This window comes from Myxine glutinosa, chromosome 13, assembly GCF_964187855.1.
Source record: "Myxine glutinosa chromosome 13, kmMyxGlut1.1, whole genome shotgun sequence".
NCBI classification, from domain to species: Eukaryota; Metazoa; Chordata; class Myxini; order Myxiniformes; family Myxinidae; genus Myxine; species Myxine glutinosa.
Window position 1 is genome coordinate 99,953,007 of NC_136273.1, and position 23,427 is coordinate 99,976,433.

Below are 23,427 nucleotides of genomic sequence, written 5' to 3' on the forward strand. Positions count from 1 at the left end.
TGGTTCTGACATAATTGGAATGTCCTGGTTGAGGTGAAGTCCAGGTTGTCTACACTCTTATCAGCTTCTTAACAGTGTGTGTGTGTGTGTGTGTGTGTGTGTGTGTGTGTGTGTGTGTGTGTGTGTGTGTGTTGTTGGTTGTCATCTCCATAATTTGGGTTTTAGAAGGTGGAACAAACTCCTCCCAGGACTCGGAGTATCCACCCCGCTTTGGTGAAGGATTGCGATTCATGGGCTAAGTTGTGGAGTTGTGTTGTTCTCAGTTTTGTTCCAAGGGCTCTTTTCAGGATCGTCCTTGAGCCCAGTACAGCCTCCAACTGTAGTTCGTTTGTGGTAATGTTCCCAGGGATGGTCTTAAAGATATTTATCATTTTAAAGATATCTGTAAGGTTCTTCTTCATCATTCTCATTGCTTCAATTATCACTGGTACAATTTCAGTGCTCTTCAGCTTCCGGGATCTTTTCACTTCATTCTTGAGGCCTTGGTATTTTGTCATTTTCTTGATTTCTGCATTATTTAGGCCAAAATCGCTGGGTACTGATATCTCAATCAGCAATACTGTCTTTTCCTTTTTGTTCATGAGTAATATGTCCGGTCATAATGCTTTGTTTTCTATGTTCACACTGGATGGGATTGTCAGGTCATACATGAGCGTAATGTCCTTGTTTTCAGTGATTACCTTTGGTTCATGGTCCTATGACTTTTCTGGAACTGGGATATTGAATTTTTTGTAGATGTGCCAGTGGATTACTCGACATATCTTGATGTGCCAGCTGTTCTGACATGAATCTTTTACATCCCGATAGGAGGTGTCTCGTACTTTCTATTTCTACCTTGCAGAACCTAAACCTATCTGATTTACTCAGTCCTGCCATTTTTCGAAAGCCATTTGTGTCGTGTCCTTGGTCTTGGGCATTTATAATGATTCGTTCTCCGTCCGAGTTGAGCTGACCTCTTCTTGGACATTCCAGTGATCCTTCTTTGTCGATGCCCAATCTGTCCAACTTTTTTTTCATACCTTCCTGCTCTTTGATCGTTTTCCCAGTTGTCGGTGTATACCTGTTGAAATTTCGCCTTATATTTCTCTTTCATCTTTTTTCAATTGAAGAAAAAAACCAAAAAATTTGAGTTCCTTTATCTTATCTATATAACCCTATTTGTGAACGTCTGTTTGTTCGGTTGTGCCTCATGGACAGCCTTATTGAAGTGACTTAGAGAGGAAAGAAGAGGGCCATTGAGGGTAACCTTTCACGACGAAAAACATGGGCGCATCAGATTTAGACGAGGGGCGTGCCCAAGGGGTGTGGCTTCCTCTGACTATAAAAGCCCACGACACACACACGTGACTGACTTTATTTTCCGGGCAACGCCGGGCAACTCTGCTAGTGTATCATATAAATTATATGTTCTTGTATTAAAAATAGCAGATTTTATAAACGATTAATATCGGGTACATTTTTAGCTCACCTGGACTTTAGTCCGGTGAGCTTATGCGATCGAGCAGTGTCCATAGGTGGGTCAGTCAGTCGGTCAGTGAGTGAGTGAGTCCGTAAACACTTCAGTCATTATCGCCTGAACCAAACACACGATTTTGATTAAACTTGGCCACAAGCTGCATATCTGATGCCTAGCGAAGGTATATTGACCGCATCAAAATCTGCGCTCATTAAGGGGAACTGCGGGGGTGTTTTTGACCCCCCCCCCCCCAAATAGGTATTTTCTCTCTTCTCCGAACCGACACACATGATTTCAATTAAACTTGATCGCAACGTTCATCGCCCATGATGTACCAAAATTTGTTCATGGCATTAAAATATCAAGTCTGAGGGGATTTGTGGGGGGTTTGAGTGACTATTGCTCCTGCTCCAGGTGAGCTTCAGGATCTGTGGTCATATTTTTATGACTAACCCTGGTACAAGCTCTGCATCATGTAAATCTCAACCCCAGATACATCAGTACAGTATATTAATTCAGATTCACAATGGTGGACCAGCGACTTGGAAACATGCACCGAAAGAGTGACAAGATCAAGATCAAGAGAGGCGTCAGACAGGGAGGCACAATCTTACTAACATTGTTCACTGCATGCCTCGTGTTGTAAGAATCAGATTTACAACATTGTCTCGAATAGTGAGTTTAATTCAGAATCGATCTCTAGCAATACCTGTAAGAAACCAACAAGCCACATATCAGTATTCAGTAATGATAGAAGTAAGTAATGAATTTGCAATTAGTACAAGCAAGCTTAGAACCAAGAGTAACACGCACCATCTGAGAATGCACTACATCACACAGAATAAATGTCACAGGATTGATCGGAGCGCTGTCCAGTCCGAATTCTTATAGGAGCCCCTCAGTGGACAGAGTCGGCATAACACCTGGGTTCAACTTCGACCCAATTTCATTACACCTAGATAATCCTAGATTACACCTAGATACACCTAGATAATCCTAGATTACACCTAGATTACACCTAGATCCACATTACACCTAGATAATCCAACAGATAATTTGTGAAAAAATAGAGGAATTAATACTGGAACTGCACTCGGTAGAGCACATACCTCTGACAGGCTGAACAGTTTAAGTTCTGTATCACACTGATAAACTGGATCTGGATTCAGACCTGAACCAAAATCGAATCGGCTTGTGCTTGTCACCGAACCAACTCATCCACCAAGTTTAGTCATAACTCGTCCATAACTTTTTTTAAATATCATGTTATATATCGCTTTTTGCCTGATCTCTCAATGGTGTAGAATCACATGAAAAATTAAATAATTCTCGTATCCGAATCCATTTTCAGATCTTCACCAAAATCGAATCAATTCTTCCTCGTCACACACAACCTGTCCACCAAGTTTCGTCACAATCCGTCCACAAATTTTTGAGATATCCTGCTATGTATCGTTTTTGGCCCTATCTCCGAATGGTGAACAATCGCTTCAAAAATTTTACTAGCCGGATCCGAATCCGGATCTTCACCAAAATGAAATCATTTCGTCCTTGTCACATACGCTACCTCTCCGCCAAATTTCGTCCAAATCCGTGCACGTGTTTTTGAGATATCTTGTTGACAGACAAACAAACAAACAGACAGACAAACATGCAGATCGGAGTGAAAACATAACCTCCATCCACCTTCGGTGGTGGAGGTAGTTAATGGAGAATGACTAAATCACACACTGATTCACAATGGCAATGTTGTAATTCAAAAAATGCTGACAAACTGAAAATCCTGACAGAAGAGCTCAAGTTGGAGAGTCGAAATATCAGACTAAAAGAAATAAAACAAGACAAAAGTAATGTTCAAACAAGATGCACAAAATAAATCGAATCAAACGGATCATTGCAAAATGAATCCATTGGTGATTACACTTACTTAGGGTAAGTCATACAAACGAGTTAGAGAAGCTGTTAGTTATTGTTAGAGAAGTAAGTAGAAGAATGGGCATCATTTGAAAACAATATTGAGAAAAGTTTAATTTTAATTTGAAAATAATCCAAAATTTGGAAATTAAATCAAACTGCACTTGTTTTTGAAAAAAAAAAAAAAAACGCTTCCGATCAGTGCGCTCTCCTAGCAATGACATACAGTCGTGGCCAAAAATATTGGCACCCTTGCACTTTTTTCAAATAACTCACAATTTTCTCGAAAATAAGTTGAAATTGACAAAAGTATTTGGTCTCCACAATTCTTTATTTCACTGTTAATATAACAGAACCTTTGTTTTTGATTCAGAACTTAATAAAATAAATCCTTTCAAATCAGAAAATAATAAGAAATGGCATTGACAAAATTATTGACACCCTCGACTTAATATTTCGTAGCACAGACTTTGGACAAAATAACTGCAAGCGATTCCTATAGCCATGAATGGGCTTCCTCCACCTCTCTACTGGCAGTTTGGCCCACTCTTCTTGTGCAAACTGCTCCAGTTCTCCCAGATTTAAAGGGTTCCTTCTCCCAACTGCTGTTTTCAGATCTCCCCACAGGTGTTCAATGGGATTTAGATCTGGACTCATTGCTGCCCACTTCAGAACAGTCCAGCGTTTTGTCTTGAACCATTCTGGGGTGCTTTTTGAAGTGTGTTTGGGGTCATTGTCCTGCTGCAAGACCCGTGACCTTCGACAGAGACCCAGCTTTCTGACACTGGGTTGAACATTACGCTCCAAAATGCCTTGGTAATCTCCTGATTTCATGATGCCCTGCACACAATCAAGGCACCCAGTACCAGAGGCAGCACAGCAACCCCAAAACATCACTGAACCTCCTCCATGTTTGACTGTAGGGAAGGTGTTCTTTTCTTTGAAGGTCTCATTTTGTTTTCTGTAAACATAGAGATGATGTGCTTTATTAAATAGCTCTAATTTGGTTCAATCTGTTTACTGGACCTTTTCCTAGAACGATTTTGGCTTGTTTCGGTGTGTTTTAGCATATCCCATCCTGCTTTCTCAGGAAATGCTGTGAAGAGAAACAGGTTGAGATAGTTTGGTCATGTGTTGAGGAAGGATGAAAGTGACTGGTTGAGAAGAGTGATGGAAATGAATGTTGAAGGAAGTAGAGGACGGGGAAGACCGAGAAAGACTTGGCTAAAGATGGTCGAAGAAGAAATGCGGGCAAGGGGGTTAACAAGGAGAGATGCAGAAAATAGGGCAAAATGGAGAAGATTGTCATGGGGACCGCAAGGCTAACCCCCGCTCTAGCAGGGAAAATGGCCTTGAAATGCCTGTTGTGTGTTGTTGTATCCTGCTTTCTCAGCAGTGGGGTCCTCCTGGGTCTCCTACTATAGAACCCCCTTTCATTGTGTTGGCGATGGATGGTGCGAGTTGAAACTATCGTACCTTGTGTCTGAAGGTCAGCTTGAATCTGTTTGGCAGTTGATTGAGGTGATTTCTCCGCGTTTCGACCAATCATTCACTGCAATCTTCGATCAAGTTTTCTCTTGCTGCCACATCCGGGGAGATTGGCTACAGTGCCATGGGCCTTAAACTTCCTGATAACATTGCGTACGGTGGACACAGGAATATCAAGGTCTCTGGAGATGGACTTGTAGCCTTGAGATTGTCCATGCTTGGCTACAATCTTGTGTCTGACCTCCTCAGACAATTCTCTGATTTTCTTTTTTCTCTCCATGCTCATTGCGACACAGTGACACAAAACAGCAGAATGACTCCTTTTCTCTATTCAAAAGTGCACAAATGTCCTCGTATTGTATGGAATGGAAGAGGATTGACTCTGTTGAGGGGGAATGATGAACCAGTCTTGCTCGTTAAACTTAGTGTGGATCAGACAGTTAGAACAATGGATGAAATCAATGTTCTGGTGATTTCATCCCATGTTCAGGGAGAAGTGACTGGTTGAGAAGAGTGATGGAAATGAATGTAGAAGGAAGTAGAGGACGGGAAAGACCGAGAAAGACTTGGCTAAAGATAGTGGAAGAAGAAATGCGGTCAAGGGGAGATGCAGAAAATAGGGCAATATGGAGAAGATTGTCATGGGGACCGCAAGGCTAACCCCTGCTCCAGGAGGGAAAATGGCCTTAAAATGCCTGTTGTTGTTGTTGTTGTTGTTGTTCAAGGAGACCTTAATCAGGCAAGGGACTAAATAGGCTCATCAAGGCAAGTGAGGTCAAAGTTGGTAACCCAGGAATGGATGGATGAATATATACATGTGTAGTGATTGTGATGTTTGTGAGAGAGTCTCGTTTAAAAAATGAATGCGATTTAAGTCTTTACTGATTCTTCAAACTATAACCCCTTTTCACACCCTCTGTCACCCCAAAGAAGAAGAAGATATAAACACCATGCTGATATTCCTGTACCTGCACCATTGTTTGACCCCCCCCCCCCCCTCACTCCTTTACTGTCCCCCTCCTCATCCCCAAGCACCACATGCAACCAATGACTAAACTACTAGATTGAAAATGTGATGTTGATGTAGCATGGGCATGGTGGGCAAAATGGCCTCCCCTGTATCCAGGTTCCTTGGATTTCTGTGTTTCTGTTTGACTCATTATTCGAGTTAATTTAATTAGTTTATTACTTGCAAAATCGAAGATTTTTCAAGTATATTTGTCGGTTGTGTTGTGTTTGTTATTCTGTCTGTCTGTCATGTTTGTCACTGGCCTACAGGTCACAATTCTAAACCGATCATCATGAAACTTCACCAAGTTGTAGAGGTCATCACCTTTGAGAAGCCTATTGATTGAGGTCAAAGGTCGAAGGTCATCTGGAGGTCACATTTCTAAAATCGCCATTTTAATCCGTTTGACTTGAAAATTGAACAGCATTTGTATATTGAGTCAATAAATTGGAAAACCAACTATTTTTGAGGTCAAAAGATCAAAGGTCAACTCAAGGTCAAACTTCCTCCAAAATCATCAATTTTCAACTGAAAAATCAATTTTCATCCGATTGACCTGAAATTTTAACGGCATTTGCATAGTGCCTCAATGAATTCGGAAACCAACTATATTTGAGGTCAAAAGGTCAAAGATCAACTCAAGGTCGAACTTCTAAAATCAATTTTCATCTGAAAAATCATAAATTTTCATCCTATTGACCCGAGCTTTGATCAACATCGTCAATTTTGATCTGATAAAATGGACAATTTGCTTGATCAATTTCAACCTTTTGGAGGGGGGGGGGGGGATTTTGCAAGTATCGAGCTCTGCATGACGTCTTCTTGCTTATTTATTTACACACTTTGTGATTATTTGAGATGAATGCCATGAATGGGCTGCAGAAATTGCCACTAATGACCTATATCTATATTTTGGATGTCTAACAAGACATATTGCAACACAGATTGAGGTGGGTCAGTGGAATTTTTCATTTTAAATTTCAGGAATTTATATTAATACATGACAAGACTCCAGATCTTTAGTCGATTCTGAACAAAGCAAAAAACAACCTTTGTCGGACTCGAGTCCAAATCCTTAAGTTTCATCTTTCATCAGCGGAGGCGACACGTTACCCTCCTTATGGCTCTAAAGGTGGAGTGGTATTAGATTGATATCTGTGGCCAGAATATGATATTGTATTAAATATGCAAAATGTTTGATAAAGTGTAAAAAAGAAAAAAAAAAAAAAAGATGATATAAGGCTGTCCAAGATGATTAGGTTTATTCTTTTTTAGTCGATAACCGTCTCTTCTACATCCCATGTGCAGGCGCACTCTGTCAGCCAACTTGCACGGTGCCTCTCACGGACCCGGTCATACCTGACGTACACCTCCACACAGGGGCACTAGCACCCGAAATCAATGCAACACGGATTAAGGTGGGTCAACATGAAGGAACCACGGTCTGATTTAGAGACGAGCATCCGACACATTTATACATCAATGTCGTCACATTAATGTTCTTATCACCTAATCTAAGAAAAAAAAAATCGAAGCCAGAATGACAGACATAAAAATAATTTGATATTTACAAGTTTACTTCCATTCAGCAGGAAGTAACCTTGTGAATGATTTTAAAATTTATATATTTAAAAATCTACCATATATAACATGTCAATTTGTGTGTTTGTACAGATGTCTGTCCTCCTTCATGAGGGTAGCTTTTAAAAGCCAATCTCTTAACACTGATGTGTGTTCACCACGGTCTATTTTTGAGGATGAAACAAACTCGAAAAACATTTTCCGTAAAAAGAGTAATTGTGCCTCTTCTGTTGGAATTGTAGATGGTGGCTTCCAAACCGAGCGAGGTGTACAGAAACATTTTTTTTTAAATAACAGTAAAAATATGGCGCAGGGAGGTGAAAAACGCTGCACGTGATGTGCAATGCGCATAGTGGATCTTTTGGATCTTCACCAAAATCTAATCAATTCGTCCTTGTCACACACCCAACCTGTCCATCAAGTTTCATATGAACCAGTCCATAATGTTTTGAGATATGCTGTTCACAGACGGACAGACGGGTGAAAACATAATGTCCACCCACCTTTGGCGGAGGTAACTAGGGGACACGCAATGTCAGAGATGATATGGTAGGTAGGAATAGAAGATAAATTGAGATGGTGGTGTACTGCTCTCTGCCAAGAAGCTCTGTTAAGAAGAATGTAATCATGCTGGATCGAAGAGACTTAGAAGCAAAGGAGTGCTGATGATCATCAAGCCTGGTCCTTGAGAGATTCACAAGGAGGGGTTTTTTTTAAAGTCATTTTTGTTGGAGGAAATGGGGAGGAGAAGGCTGAATGCGCAGGGGGACAAGAACAGCATGAAAAGGGAGTGGGAAACAGGGCACCCGACAATCTGTCTGTGAAGGGAATGCCACAGGCCATGTGACTCTTCTGCACGTGAGACGCCAATGATGTTGGCAACTTTGGGGTGCACAACATCCAGGAGTGAGATGTGTGAATTAGGTCGCAGCAGAAGTCCATCGGGTAAAGAAGTAATTGATTTCGATCAGGACAAAGGCCTGGTAGATCATGGTACTTCAGATTTACCAAAGAAGGGATAGGAAAGACAGAGGCACCCAGTCTGTGGCTTGATTTGGAAGTCAACTTTGATATATGGGTCTTTCCAGGAGAGGTTCCAGCTGATGGTGAATGATAATTAATATAAATTGTCAATCAAACCGTGTATGACTGTAAAAAGTTATTCAAGTGGGACAGATAGCTTATTAGCCCCCATTTTCCACGACTGGATTTGCACATTTTCTAATTTTCCGTGTACACTACCGCACTCTTTTGGCTTCCACAGCTCTCTGCCATGCTCCAGGTTGTGGTCACTTTTTGTTGGTTGGCACAAGATTAAATTATTAGTTCAATTGCCATTCCTTATTCAAAATCCACAGAGCATTTTCAGCTTGGCATGCCTAATAGTTGGTGGTTCATATACAGGCTGCGGCTGCTTGGCTGCATCATTTTCTGGAGGCGTGACTGTGCCGCTTATGCAATGCCCCCCATCACCAGTAAGATGGCACTCATTTTGCCAACCTCGGACGGATGACACGCTTAGTCAACCCTTTTGTGTTAATTCAACGACACCACAGGGGCTCAAACTCAAAACCCTAAGATCACAAGCGAGCCACCTTAACTGTAAGGCAAACACCAGGCTTATGGTTGTTTCACATCAGCATATTGCATCTTTCTTGGAACTACAAATTCTTTCCCGAATTAACTTTCAGGAATTCCTCTCGGAATCAATACCACATCCTTTATGCAGAAACTTTTACTTGCTTAAGGATATACAGTCACGTGAAAAAGTAAGAACACCCCATGTAAAGTTTTGACTTTTTCAACATATTTCAACATACAGCTATTTGATCTTCATTTCAACAATATTGATAGATAAAGGTGATAAATACAACAAATATCATGAAACATTTACATTTTGGAGTCCATTGTATAATTTGAATAAACATAAATGCAAATTTCACATGTGGAAAAAGTAAGTACACCCCTACATTTGTCACTACTTCAAATACCTAAAATTTGAATCAGGTGCACCAGCTCAGGTGCAAATGATTAGAACATCGTTAGAGAGGATCTTGGAGGAACCTGTCTTATTTAAATCTCAGACATTTCGTTTGGTTTGCTCTTTGTTTTTGAAGTGTGTGGCATCACCATGCCTAGATCAAAAGAGCTATCTGAGGCCTTCAGAAAGAAGGTCATAGATGCCTACGAGTTTGGGAAGGGATTTAAAAAGATCTCAAAACAATTTGAAATCAATCATTCGACTGTTTGGAAGATCATCTACAAGTGGAGAAGATTCCAAAGAACTGCCAACTTGTTCAGGCTAGGCCGCCCCAGCAAGTTCAGCCCGAGAGCAGATCACAAGATGCTGAAAGAAGTCTCTAAGAACCCCAGAATGTCATCACGGGACCTACAGGTAGCTCTTGCCACTGTTGATGTCAAAGTGCACGAGTCTACCATCAGAAAGAGGCTGCACAAATTTGATCTCCATGGGAGGTGTGCCAGGAGGAAACCTTTGCTGTCCAGAAAGAACATCAGGGCAAAACTAAAGTTTGCCAATGAACACCTAGGCAAAGACCAGCACTTCTGGAACAATGTGCTCTGGACAGATGAGTCAAAGGTAGAGCTATTTGGCCACAGTACCAGAACACATGTTTGGCGAAAACCAAAGACAGCATTTGACCACAAGAACCTGATACCAACTGTAAAGCATGGTGGTGGAAATATTATGGTTTGGGGCAGCTTTGCTGCATCAGGGCCTGGGCAGCTCACCATCATATAATCCACGAGAATTCTTCATTGTACCAGAGGGTGCTTGAGGATAATGTGAGGCCATCTGTCGGAAAGTTGAAGCTCAACCGAAGGTGGACCTTGCAACATGACAATGACCCTAAACATACCAGTAAATCCACCAAGGAATGGCTGAAAAGAAAGAAATGGAGTGTTCTGGAATGGCCAAGTCAAAGCCTGGATCTAAATCCCATCGAGATGTTGTGGGGGGATTTGAAACGAGCTGTGCATGCAAAAAAGAGCCCTGGTGTTGGGCTAGCGGCTAGGGTGCCGGCTTAGGATCCTAGGATCCTGGGTTCGAATCCCGGTCAATCACTGAATTAACGCCAGGGGGGTTGACTCAGCCTGTCATCCTTCCGAGGTCGGCAAATTGAGTACCAGTTCACTGGTTAATTCCCTGCTTGTCGTTAAAGGCGGCAAAAAGGGTTGGCGTCAGGAAGGGCATCTGGCCGTAAAACATTGCTTCAAAAAGGGGACCGAAAAACAACAACAACCAAAGTTCCCGAAAAAGGCCAACCCCCACTTGCAGGGAAAAATGGCCTCTAAAGGTGTTTTTTTTTTTTTGTGCATGCAAGAAACCCCTCAAACATCGCACAGCTGAAAGAATTCTGCATGGAGGAGTGGGCAAAAATTTCTCCCAGTCGATGTCAGATACTGGTAGACAGTTATAAGAAACGCCTACTTGAGGTTGTTTCTGCCAAAGGGGGCAATACCACCTATTAGAGCCAAGGGTGTACTTACTTTTTCCACATGCGAAATTTGCATTTATGTTTATTTAAATTATACAATGGACTACAAAATGTAAATGTTTCATGATATTTGTTATATTATATCACCTTTATCTATCAATATTGTTGAAATGAAGATCAAATAGCTGTATGTTGAAATATGTTGAAAAAGTCAAAACTTTACATGGGGTATACTTACTTTTTCACATGACTGTATATATTTACCGCTCACCTCCAAATTGAGGAGGAACAACAAACACAATCATTCATACAGTAAAATGTGAATGAGTGAAAATACAGTAAAATGTGTTTTTAATCATTTTCTCTCCATACCAAACTTCTCTTCTCAGCATATTACTTGCGCTGGTGCAAAGCACTGGTACCAAGATCCTTCTATCATCTGCTGCATCCCATCATGTGAGGTAACGTTTGCCTTTTTACTTGCGAAAATCGAAGATTTTTCAAATATATTGGTTGGTCTTGTGCGTTATTCTGTCTGTCTTTCTGTCTGTCTGTCTGTTTGTCTGTCTGTATGTTAGTTGTCTATGTGGGAGAATTATAAGCCAAATAACTATTCTACAGTGTTTTCTGAGCAGGGGAAGATGGTAGGTGAGTCGTCTCGTTGCATCCTGACTGAATTTCTTTGTTTAAATTCATTTCTCAGGATAGAGAAAGTGTAACTGTTACGGACGTTGCTGAAATTTGGAACATATTACCTTAGCATATTTGAACATTTGGATCCCTTATATTAAGGGAGGGGCACCTCCCTTTGATTAACAACCATATATATATATATATATATATATATATATATATATATATATATATATATATATATATATATATATATATATACATATAACCTTCAGAAAGTATTCACATCCCTCGACTTTCTTAACATTTTGTTGTTACAGCCTGAATTTAAAATCGTACTATAATACGCCATTTCGTGTGTCTGATGAATTTTTTACGCCAATACATTCCATCGTTACTTATCCAATCTCAACCAAACTTGACAGGATGACCAAGGGGAACATAATGAAGGTTGTTGTAGAGCATTCATTTGCCCCACTCTCCCCAAGGGGGTTTTTTCCCCCGAGCCGGTTTTCCCCACCATTGCCGTCAATGGGTTGCATGTTGAGGTGTATATCAATGTTAAATTAGCTTTATCGTGGTTTGTCCAAAGAAGAAGATTTATCGTGGCGTATTTTAATAACAAAATTAATGATAGTCGCATATTGTTAATGTTATCACAAAACAATATTAATACTCATAATGTCCCACTTCCCCAAAGCGTTTTTCCTGCAGTGATAACGTGTATAAATAGCTTATAGTTATAAAGGCGTTTCCGTGGGAGCAACGGCTTCTTCAGGAAGTAAAAAAGCGTTACGCCTAGGTCCCCCGTCGGTGTAGTGATGTGAGTTGACAAAGTGGAAGACGCAAGGCGGCCATCTGATACGAAACTGAAAGGGAGGAAGACCGGGGTGTGCTCATTTACCAAGCAGCTAGCTAGCGCTTGCGAAGCCAGACATTCCTTAACGGTTTTGAATGGAGTGCTTGCTCGAATGCTTAAACCACTTGGCGATCTCTCCACAAGAAACTTGGTGAATGAACACACACCCGATGTTCTTGAGACCCGCCCATAGATCGACTATAATCTATATACCCCAAAGAGGAATGACCCTTCCTGCCCCTGCTGGAGTCTGCGGGTGTACTCGTAGATTAAAATGAGATTTCTAATTTACAGTATTGAAACCCCTCAATCAATACCTCATAGAAGCGCCTTTGGCAGCGAGATTTCAGCTTCAAGTCTTCTTGGTTACGTTGCTATCAGCTTTGCACATCTTGATTTGGCGAGTTTCTCCCATTCTTCTTTGCAGATTTGCTCAAGGCCTGTCAAGTGGGAAGGTGAGCGTCGGTCAACAGCAATCTTAAAATCTTTCAACAGATTCTCAATGGGATTCAAGTCTGGGCTTTGGCTGGGCCACTTGAGGACTTTCACGTTCTTGTCTTGAAGTCATTCCAGTGTTGCTTTGGCTGTATGCTTGGGGTCAATGTCCTGTTGGAACGTAAATCTTCGCCGCAGTCTAAGGTCATTTGCATTCTGAAGCAGGTTCTCCTCAAGGATTTGCCTGTATTTGGCTCCATTCATTGTTCCCTCTATCCTCACAAGTTTCCCGGTCTTTGCCCCATGTAAACCATCCCCATGGCATGATGCTGCCACCACTGTGCTTCACAGTCGGGATGATGTTAGATGGGTGATGAGTTGTGCTCAGTTTCCGCCAGACATAGCAGTTTGCATTCAGGCCAAATAGTTCAATTTTCGTCTCATCAGACCACATAATCTTTTGCCTCATTATCTGAGTCTTGTGTATTTTTGCAAACTCCGGGCGTGCTGTCTTGTGCCCTTTTCTCAGGAATGGTTTCCATCTGGCCACTCTCCCTTAAAGCCTGGATTTGTGAAGTGCTGCAGAGACTGTTGTCTATCTGGCAGGTTACATCCCCATAGCATGTACACCCACTCTCTATGGGAGCGGCAGGAAGGGTCATGTTCTCATTCTCTCCGGGTTCTATAGATCACAGTAGATCTTGGCTCAGGTCCTTTAGTCTGTGGAGGACACGATGAGCATATATTGCCTCAAGGACGTCGGGATCCCTCCAGATTTTTTTCTGTTTAGTATTAAACAACAGTAGTCCTGGGTAATCATGCGTGTTTGTGGTTTATAATATTTTACGTCTGGTAGGGGTGCCCTGCACAAAGCGCCACAATATGCTATTTATTCACATTAACATGGCGTTTGTCCAAGGAGGAAAACCTCTTGGGGAGGTCGGATATTATTTGGGATCCAATCCTTGCAGGATGGATACCCATTTATTTTGTTCTGTTTCTTCTTATTATTCTTCCACCATGATGTTTTGGGGGGTTTTCTGTTTAAAAATCATTTTCTCGGCAACTTTTGGTCTGATTGACACGATATTTTCACCATAGTATGCACCTGCTCATGTAGATTTTTAAATGACAATTATGACGTCATAAGTCAAGTTGTACAGGCGCCATCTTGGAAAAAAAACTTTAGACCTCTACCTCCAAAACTGCTTGATTGAAAAAAAAACCCCAAAAATTTAAAGATGGCTCATTGTAAAGAACTCATGCATGCATGGGGAATAAGTGGTGTTAACCATGATGTCATCGGTGCGTTCTTTATGACGTCATAATTCAACAGGTATAATGCTTGATCCAATCAGTTTGAAATATTTGAGCCTGATCTATGCAACAATTATATTGGAGAATGTAAATTTATGACGGATTGAACATAAAAACCTTCAAAACCCTTCTCTGAAATGGCTGAACAGATCGAGGCGAAACTTTACAGGCATGATTGCCTATCCATGACGAAGAAAAATGTCCTGGCCATGACATCACTGGTCACATGGTTTGGCAGCTATGATTTTTTGAAGACTAAACCTTTAAAAATCAACTCCTCCAGAACGACGGGACAGATCGAGTGGAAACTTTCACACACATGTTCCACAATCCTTGGGAATACCAGGGTGTTTTTGAATAAACCATAGGTCACATGGTCTGGTAGCCATATTGGATTGAACGAAAATCTAAAAAAATTGTTTCGCTTGAACCACTCCATCGACGTGAAACCTCAAAATTATGAACTAGTCGTCAAGGGGAATACTTGTTTAAAATTTTAACGTGATCAATCACATTGTCTGGCAGCCAGAATTTTTATTGTTTAAAGAAGAAGAAACTCTACAGTTTTATCTTCTCCAGCTGTGTATTTTCAGTATGTCTATTAATTACATACTGTTTTAACTCAGTGGCATCCTGTCTATTAATTCCATAAGTCTATTAATTTTGTACTATCGGAATGTACCTTTCGACCCTTTGGACTGCTGAGACCCCTTAGACTTTTGAAGACCCTTTAAGACTCCAAAGACCTTTAAGAGCATGAAGACCCCAAAATACCCCAGACCCTTAAATACCACCAAGACCCAGAGGACCCAAATGACCCGAGGACTCTGAAGACCCTGAGGACCCATCATAATATTTTTTTAAATATTGAAAATCCAATTCTGGATTCAGTTTTATAAAGAGGACCTCATAGATCATGTGGCCGATCAAAGCGGGGCAGATTGGATCTCGGTCATAACTGCCCACAGTTATAAAGTGGCCCATCATAGGTGGCCCGTCTCGTTAGTATTAATATTGTTTTGTAGTAACATTCATATTATGCTATTATCATTGGTGTTATTATTACCTCCACCACCGAAGGTAGATGGAGGTTATGTATTCACCCCTGTCTGTTTGTATGATTGTGAGCAAGGTCTCTCAAAAAGTTGTTGGCGGATTCAGACGAAATTGGGTGGCGAGCTTGGATATGTGACAAAGCCGAAATTGTTCGATTTTGGTGAAGATCCGGATCTGTGTCTGGATCTGACAATTTTTTAAGTGATTCTTCACCATTGAGAGATAGGGCCAAAAACTATCTATAGCATGATATCTCAAAGTTATGGATGGATTCGGACAAAACTTGGTGGACTGGTTGGGTATGAGAGAGGGAAGAATGAATTCGAGTTTGGTGAAGATCCAAATACGGATCAGGATGGGATGATTTTTATTTTTAATATTTCAAGTGATTCTCCACCATTGAGAGATAAGTTGAAAAACTATAGATTGTATGGTATTTCAAAAAGTTGTGGATGAGTTATGACAAAGTTAGATGCATGAGTTGGTTCGGCGACAAGTACAAGCGATTAGATTTTGATTCAGATCTGGATCCAGATCTGGCTTATCAGTGGGATGCAAACTGTAATCTGTTTATCCTTGCGGAGGTATGCTCGCTACTGAGTGATGTTACTTTAGTTATTGGAAGTGGCCTTGGAAAACAGCACAAGTAGATATCTTAAGAGCTGGAGTTTTGGAACCGTAAGAGCTGGAGTTTTGGAACCTTAAGAGCTGGAGTTTTGGAACCTTAAGAGCTGGAGTTTTGGAACCGTAAGAGCTGGAGTTTTGGAACCTTAAGAGCTGGAGTTTTGGAACCTTAAGAGCTGGAGTTTTGGAACCTTAAGAGCTGGAGTTTTGGAACCTTAAGAGCTGGAGTTTTGGAACCTTAATAGCTGGAGTTTTGGAACCTTAAGAGCTGGAGTTTTGGAACCTTAAGAGCTGGAGTTTTGGAACCTTAAGAGCTGGAGTTTTGGAACCTTAAGAGCTGGAGTTTTGGAACCTTAAGAGCTGGAGTTTTGGAACCTTAAGAGCTGGAGTTTTGGAACCTTAAGAGCTGGAGTTTTGGAACCTTAAGAGCTGGAGTTTTGGAACCTTAAGAGCTGGAGTTTTGGAACCTTAAGAGCTGGTGTTTTGGAACCTTAAGAGCTGGAGTTTTGGAACCTTAAGAGCTGGAGTTTTGGAACCTTAAGAGCTGGAGTTTTGAGCACTCTTAACTTGTAGATGAATGAACAATCTTGTGTTGCAGGTAAAGAGTATTTTAGCATGAAACGTTGCTATCCAAGGTTTTCCTTGATATAATGTTAGTGCTGCCCTCTTTTGGTAGAGCGGCCCATGATCATACCTTGTCAGGCATTTCTCTCACCCTCAGATTATTCTTGCTTATTTATGTCTACCATGGTGGTGGTTCATGAATTATGGTGTGGATAATATAGTGCAATGTCCATGCACAATATGATGAAGATGGACCTGTCTAAGCCACGTGAAGCTTAATTTATGAGACTGTTTAAAATCGCCCAGGATGAAGTGCACGTCACTTATTATCAACTCCCTCTCTCTCTCTTTCTTCATTGCTCAAAGTCATCAGGTCCTTAGCAGAATCGAGCAATTATGATGATCAGTGTTTTATTCCACAATCAACAAAACTGCAAGGCCATCAAACTCATTGCATTGAGCAAGAATCATGCCTTGGTACTTACCACCTGCAGAAAGATACCTAATAACACCTCAACAGGGAGCGAGCATGGAGAGGGGGAGGGGCTCGGGGGGGGGGGGGGTAGTGAGGGAGGGGGCATGGAGGGGGCATATCCCTTTAAACTTCGGCTGAAAACTTTTGACACCGTGATAAGGTAAAGAGTATTTTAGCATGAAACGTTGCTATCCAAGGTTTTCCTTGATATAATGTTAGTGCTGCCCTCTTTTGGTAGAGCGGCCCATGATCATACCTTGTCAGGCATTTCTCTCACCCTCAGATTATTCTTGCTTATTTATGTCTACCATGGTGGTGGTCTATATGTCTACCAATCAAACATGATCCTCAGTTTATGTCTACCAATAAAATAAACTGGACTTTCTCTGTCTCACTGAGACCTGGCAACAACCACTGGACTACTACACGCTCAACCTCACCACACCCAATGGATATTCTTACATCAATAGACCACGCTCGGAGGGCCGAGGTGGTGGAATTGCCGTTATTCACCGACAAGACATCAAGACCAACCTCATCTCCATCTCATCTGCTCCATCATTTGAACACCTGGCTTTTAAACTCTCTGGTCACACACAGTCAGTCATGGCTGTTGTCTACCGCCCTCCCAAACCACACCCATCATTCCTGTCTGACTTCTCCTACTTTCTGACCCAGCTATGTTCCCTCTCCCCCTCAATCCTCCTCCTTGGTGATTTCAATATCCACATGGACTCCACTGACTCCACGCTAACCACTGACTTCACTGATTTACTCACCTGCTTTAACCTCACTCAACATGTCAACTTTCCTACCCATAACCGTGGTCACATTTTGGACCTTGTCTGCTCTACTGGACTAATTTTGCACCATCTCTCTGGCTCCGACCTCACTCTCTCTGACCACCTAGCCATCACTCTGACCATCAACATCCCCACCCCAGCACCAAGGCATTATCGCACTATCAACTTCCGTAAGCTAAACGCTCTTTCACCTACCTCATTCTCATCGACCCTCTCTGAAAAAATGTCCACTTCTCCCTTCGTTGACCTCCACACCCCTTCTGACCTCACTGACTACTACAACCACACTCTCTCCTCCTGCCTTGACCAACTTGCGCCAATAAAAACCAAAACAGTTTCTTTCACCCATTCTGCTCCCTGGTTTACCCCTGAACTCCGCCTGATGAAAACTCGTGCTCGCCAACTTGAAAGACTCCACAATAAAACAGGTCTCACAGTTCACTCCCAGGCCTACAAGGACCACATACAACACTATAAAGATGCCCTCTCCCGCGCCCGCTCCGCCTACTACTCTCAAATTATCCACTCTGGCTCCGGAAACCCAAAAGCACTCTTCTCTACAATAAACAAACTCCTCAGCCCCCTGAACACCACCACCCAGTCATTCACAATAGACAACTGCATCTCCTTCCTTGCATTCTTCCAACGCAAAATTGAAAACATCTACAACAGCTTGACCACCGCCGCACCCGCTCCCCCTCAAACCACCTGCCCCCCCTTATCCTGCCATCCCCTGTCTCAATTCTCCCCAGTCTCCCCTACTGACCTCTCTGAACTCCTCATCGGAATGAAAACTGCCACCTGCACTCTTGACCCCATCCCCTCCAGCTTTGTCAAGGCCACCCTTCCTGCTCTCTCTCCACTTATCATTGCAACAATAAACTCCTCCCTGTCTACAGGCATCGTCCCACCTTCCCTCAAAATTGCTGCTGTTACCCCCATTCTGAAAAAACCTGGACTAAACCCTGACACCCTAAATAACTTCAGACCCATCTCCAACCTACCCTTTCTGTCAAAGGTTTTGGAACGCGCTGTAGCCACTCAACTCAAACATCACCTCTCTGCCAATAACCTGTATGAAACATTCCAATCCGGATGCCGCTCCAACCACAGTACTGAAACTGCTCTCCTCAAAATCACCAACGACCTTCTCCTCTCCTCTGACGCTGGCAACCTCAACATTCTCATCCTCCTCGACCTCAGCGCCGCCTTTGACACCATCGATCACACCATCCTCCTCACCCGAATTGAAACCACCTTTAACATTACCGGCACTGCCCTCTCTTGGATTAAATCATACCTCTCTGACAGACGTCAGTTCATCTCCATCAATAACTGCAAATCCCCCACTGCTCCCCTCCCCCAAGGTGTCCCCCAAGGTTCAGTTCTTGGCCCCTCCTCTTCATCCTTTACCTGTCCCCCCTCGGTCACTTAATCCGCCGTCATGGTCTCCAATTCCACTGCTTCGCCGATGACATCCAGCTTTTCATCTCCACCAAGTCCATCTCCACCGCCACCCACTCTATCCTGACAAACTGCATCACTGAAATAAAATCCTGGCTTCAAATCAACTTCCTCAAACTTAACTGTGATAAATCTGAAATAATCATCATTGGCCCAAAAACGCTCACCAAGTCCACCCATAACTTTGCCCTCAACATCGACGGTTTCCCAGTATCCACCTCCCCTCACATCCGGAATCTTGGCATCATCTTTGACCAAACCCTCTCCTTCGACAAATACACTAAACAGATCACAAAGACAGCCTTCTTTCACCTGAAAAACATCGCCCGTCTCCGTCCATCCCTCTCCTCCGTGGCTGCAGAAACCCTCATCCACGCCTTCATCACTTCCCGTCTGGACTACTGCAATAGCCTCCTCTATGGTTCACCCTCAACAATCACCAATAAACTCCAATACATTCAGAACTCCGCTGCCCGTCTACTCACCCATTCCTGGACCCGTGACCACATCACCCCCGTCCTTTACAAGCTTCACTGGCTCCCCATCTCCCAGAGAATCCAGTACAAAATCCTCCTCTTGACCTACAAAGCCCTCCATAACCTGGCCCCATCCTACCTGGCTGACCTCCTCTCCAGACACACTCCCACCCGCAACCTCCGCTCTGCTGGTACCAACCTCCTGACCCCCCCCCCATCCGGACCACATTTAGATCCTGGGGGGACAGGGCCTTCTCCATCGCTGCTCCCACCCTCTGGAACTCGCTACCTCACACCATCAGAGACTCCTCCTCACTCACCACATTCAAAACATCACTCAAGACCCACCTGTTCAACACTGCATTCAACATTTAACCCACAGCATCTAACCCCTGACTATCGCCTCTCCTTCTCCCTCCTTTGTGCTTTGAATATTTCCCTATTGATTCTTCTTTTTTTGCAATTGTTTTTATGTTTTGCTATGCATTATGTTTTGCACTCTGTCAAAGTGTCTTTGGGCTTCCTGAAAAGCGCTATATAAAATAAATGCATTATTATTATTATTATTATTATTATAAGCTGATGGCAGCCAAGGAAAGACTTGGCCCTGCAGGGAATTCCAATATCGTGGCCGGCTTTGGTGACCAGCCTGGACATGTGATCTCGCTGTGATTATTATTATCAGCAATATAACATTTGTTCCAGAATATGAAGTTTGGAATAAAAGACCAGGGTTAATCACCAACTTACAACTTACTTGTTACATTGGAACCTGCACAATATGTACTAGTCACGGTTGTGCCCGTTTAGAATCTTGTTTACTTCTTTGTCTTTTTCCGATGAAAATTTATAACAGAATATTATGTAATCACGAATGAAAAATCAGTTTTATTAGGAAAAATAATAATTAAAACGATTAAAGCAGATTGAATTTGAGAAGGAAGGGTAGGATTAAAGGTAGGAAAAGATATTGAATTTGACGAGTTCCACCAACTGATCATCCTTTACCTGTGACAGGACGTCTTCAAAGGGGACGGATGGTGTGACCCCAAGAACAATCGAGCATACTGCGAGTATGATGGTGGCGACTGCTGTGCATCCACTCTCCAATCCAAAGAGGTGAGGTCTTCAAAAATACTGCACATATCTACCATCAACATTACAGTGAAGTCAGGTCGCGTGACATTTCCTGAAATGATTGTCGGGTTTTCATAAAAATAACTAGAACGCCACTCAGTAGAGCGCATACTCCCGCCGTGGGTCAAGTTGGAACAGTACGATTTCACAAAAGTTTGAGGGACTAGTTCAGTGACAACACAAGACAAGACAACGCAAGGCAGACACTGCACAGATATATATTTAGAATATATAGAAGATAATGTTTTAAAAATACAAGGCAATTTCACGTACATTTTCGGATTCAGCGTTCAATTCTATATAAGTGAGTGTATTTTGAGGCATGTGTGAATTCAAATAAAATTGTAAGCCGGGAAAAACGTTCGTTGCATTCCTTAGGGATACAACATGTAAAACTGGCCCAAACGTGAAAACAAAACTCGCTCATTTTAGGTCGTACAAGCTAATGCGACCACTCATTCTTCTGGGAAGAATCCCGTGCACATGCTGGTCACACTTATAACTCACCTAAGTCTTTATAAGTTCATCAAATACTGACACCGCGATTGACATTCGCTGAGGTAAATGTTGATATCTCTTCTGAGGTAAAAAAAAAAAAACAGTTTTCAAGCATTATACGTGTCACACGATACATTTTATGAAACGGGGAAACCGAATACACACGTTGGTGGTTTAAAATGACAGAATATGTCTTTATTAGAAGAAAAAAAAAGAACCTTGAAGACGACGCTGCTAACAAAATACACCGCTCTAACGCATAACCACGTGTTTAAACTACATTTACAACAAATATGAAAACTATTTTCATATCACAATGTTAAATATAGAATATATAGAAGATAATGTTAAAAAAAATGAGCCCTATCTTCCAATGGTAAAAAATCCTTCAAAAACTTCCTGGATCTGGAATAATATCCTGAGCTTCACCAAAAACTAATCAATTCTTCCTTATCCCAAGGGCAATCATCCCACCAACTTTCATCCAAATCCGTTCAGAACTTTTCCAGATATCTTGTTCACAAGCATTCTCGCACACACACACACACACACACACACACACACACACACACACACACACACACACACACACACACACACACACACACACACACACACACACACGCACACACACACACACGGACACGAGCGAATGCATTACTCTCTGGTGGGAGTAATAAAGGGAATGGGGAGAGACCATTGTCGCATTTTGAGTACATTCTGCAATTCATTGATGAATGTTGCAGTTTTGTTTTTGTATCCAAAATCGAGGCTCGTGGAAGAGCTGGTACACTGAACGGATCAGGATGAAAAAAAAAAAAAGGAACAGTAGAGAGAGAGAGAGATAGACAGACAGAGACAAACAGAGAGAGACAGCATCGACAGTGGAGTTGAAGGATAAGAGAGAGGGAGACTTGGGCAAACAAAGGCTGTGAGGAAAATGGGCCACGAAGGGATGCACAAGTAAACACTTAGGAAGGAAAACTGGAAATTTGGAAGGAGGGATTTGGGTGGGGTTAATGAGGGTAGAAAATATCATGGTTTTGGATTGGGGACGATTTGAGGTGGAGGGAAGAGCCAGATTGAAGAGTGTGGAAGTTGGTTCCACAAGTGGGGAAAAAGTGGAACGAATGAGTGTAGTAGGTGAGCAGTGGTTATGGATTGAAGAAGTTTTACCAGAAGGGGCTGATAGTGGACTGTGTGAGTGCTGCATACTCTGCTTCATTGTGGGAGATTCCAATGATATAAAGTCCTGGGTTTTCACGGCGTCAAGATGAGCAAGATGTGAGGCAGCGGAGCCACACCAGATGGAAGAGCAGTACTCCATAAAGTTGTGGATGAAGGCCTTGGAGGTGGATCGGAGCTCAGGTGTGCCAAGCAAGGACTTTGTATGATGGAAGATGCCCAGTTGGCGGCTAGCTTTAGAGGCTAACTTTTAAATGTGGTTTGCCCAAGAAAGAACATGGCTGACAGTGAGACCTAGGAGTTTGAGTGACTCAGGAGGATCGTCAAGAAAGTACGTAGGGGGGGATGGGGGGGGGGGGTGTAGGGTTTTCCTGACAGTTATTTTGGAGAGTGTGAGATATGTCTGGATTAAAAGACATGTTCCCAGTGTCCAATTTGTGATTTTGTCATCGTCTGAAGAGAGGGAAGAGGCTGCAGCCTGCCTGTCTGAAGGATCCCCTGGGTATCACGACAGAGGGTGAAGTCATCAGCAAATAGAGGATTTTCGAGACAGTGAAAGAGATCATTAATAAAGATCAGGAATATGACTGGACCTAGAACACCGCCTTGGGGCACTTCATCCTTTACAGTTTACAGGGAGAGTAGATGAAAGGATTACGTTGAGACCCACACATTGATAGAATAATTGAGTAATCCATGTGTGGAGTTGACCTTGGATGCCATAAGCAGAAAGTTTGGTGAGTCAGGTGGGATGTCAGACTGTCTCGAAATCACGAGTTATGTCCACAGAGACGGTCCTGATCTAATGTCTGACTTTGAGGGTCTCCATCCATTGTTGTTAGAGTAGATGCAGCACGTCCAAGGTAGAAGCATTATATTATGTATGGTAGTAGAATGTAGTTATGCATTATGTAGTAGACCTGGTCTGATGAAGATCTGAGATGAGGCTGTTGGAGAAAAGGAAATATTTCATATCAACTACGATTATGAATTCC

The 23,427-nt window shown here is 42.3% G+C and overlaps 1 protein-coding gene across 1 annotated transcript in view; it reads left to right on the top strand.

The window, feature by feature from the left end:
* The window catches only part of LOC137438415 (pappalysin-1-like), a 173,759-nt gene that overhangs the window by 133,793 nt on the left and 16,539 nt on the right, over positions 1 to 23,427 (top strand). Inside the window, exons 19-21 of the mRNA XM_078767041.1 lie at positions 7,176 to 7,285; positions 11,296 to 11,367; positions 20,630 to 20,731. Of these exons, the coding sequence (XP_078623167.1) occupies positions 7,176 to 7,285; positions 11,296 to 11,367; positions 20,630 to 20,731 (284 nt within the window). The remainder of the gene's footprint in view (positions 1 to 7,175; positions 7,286 to 11,295; positions 11,368 to 20,629; positions 20,732 to 23,427) is intronic.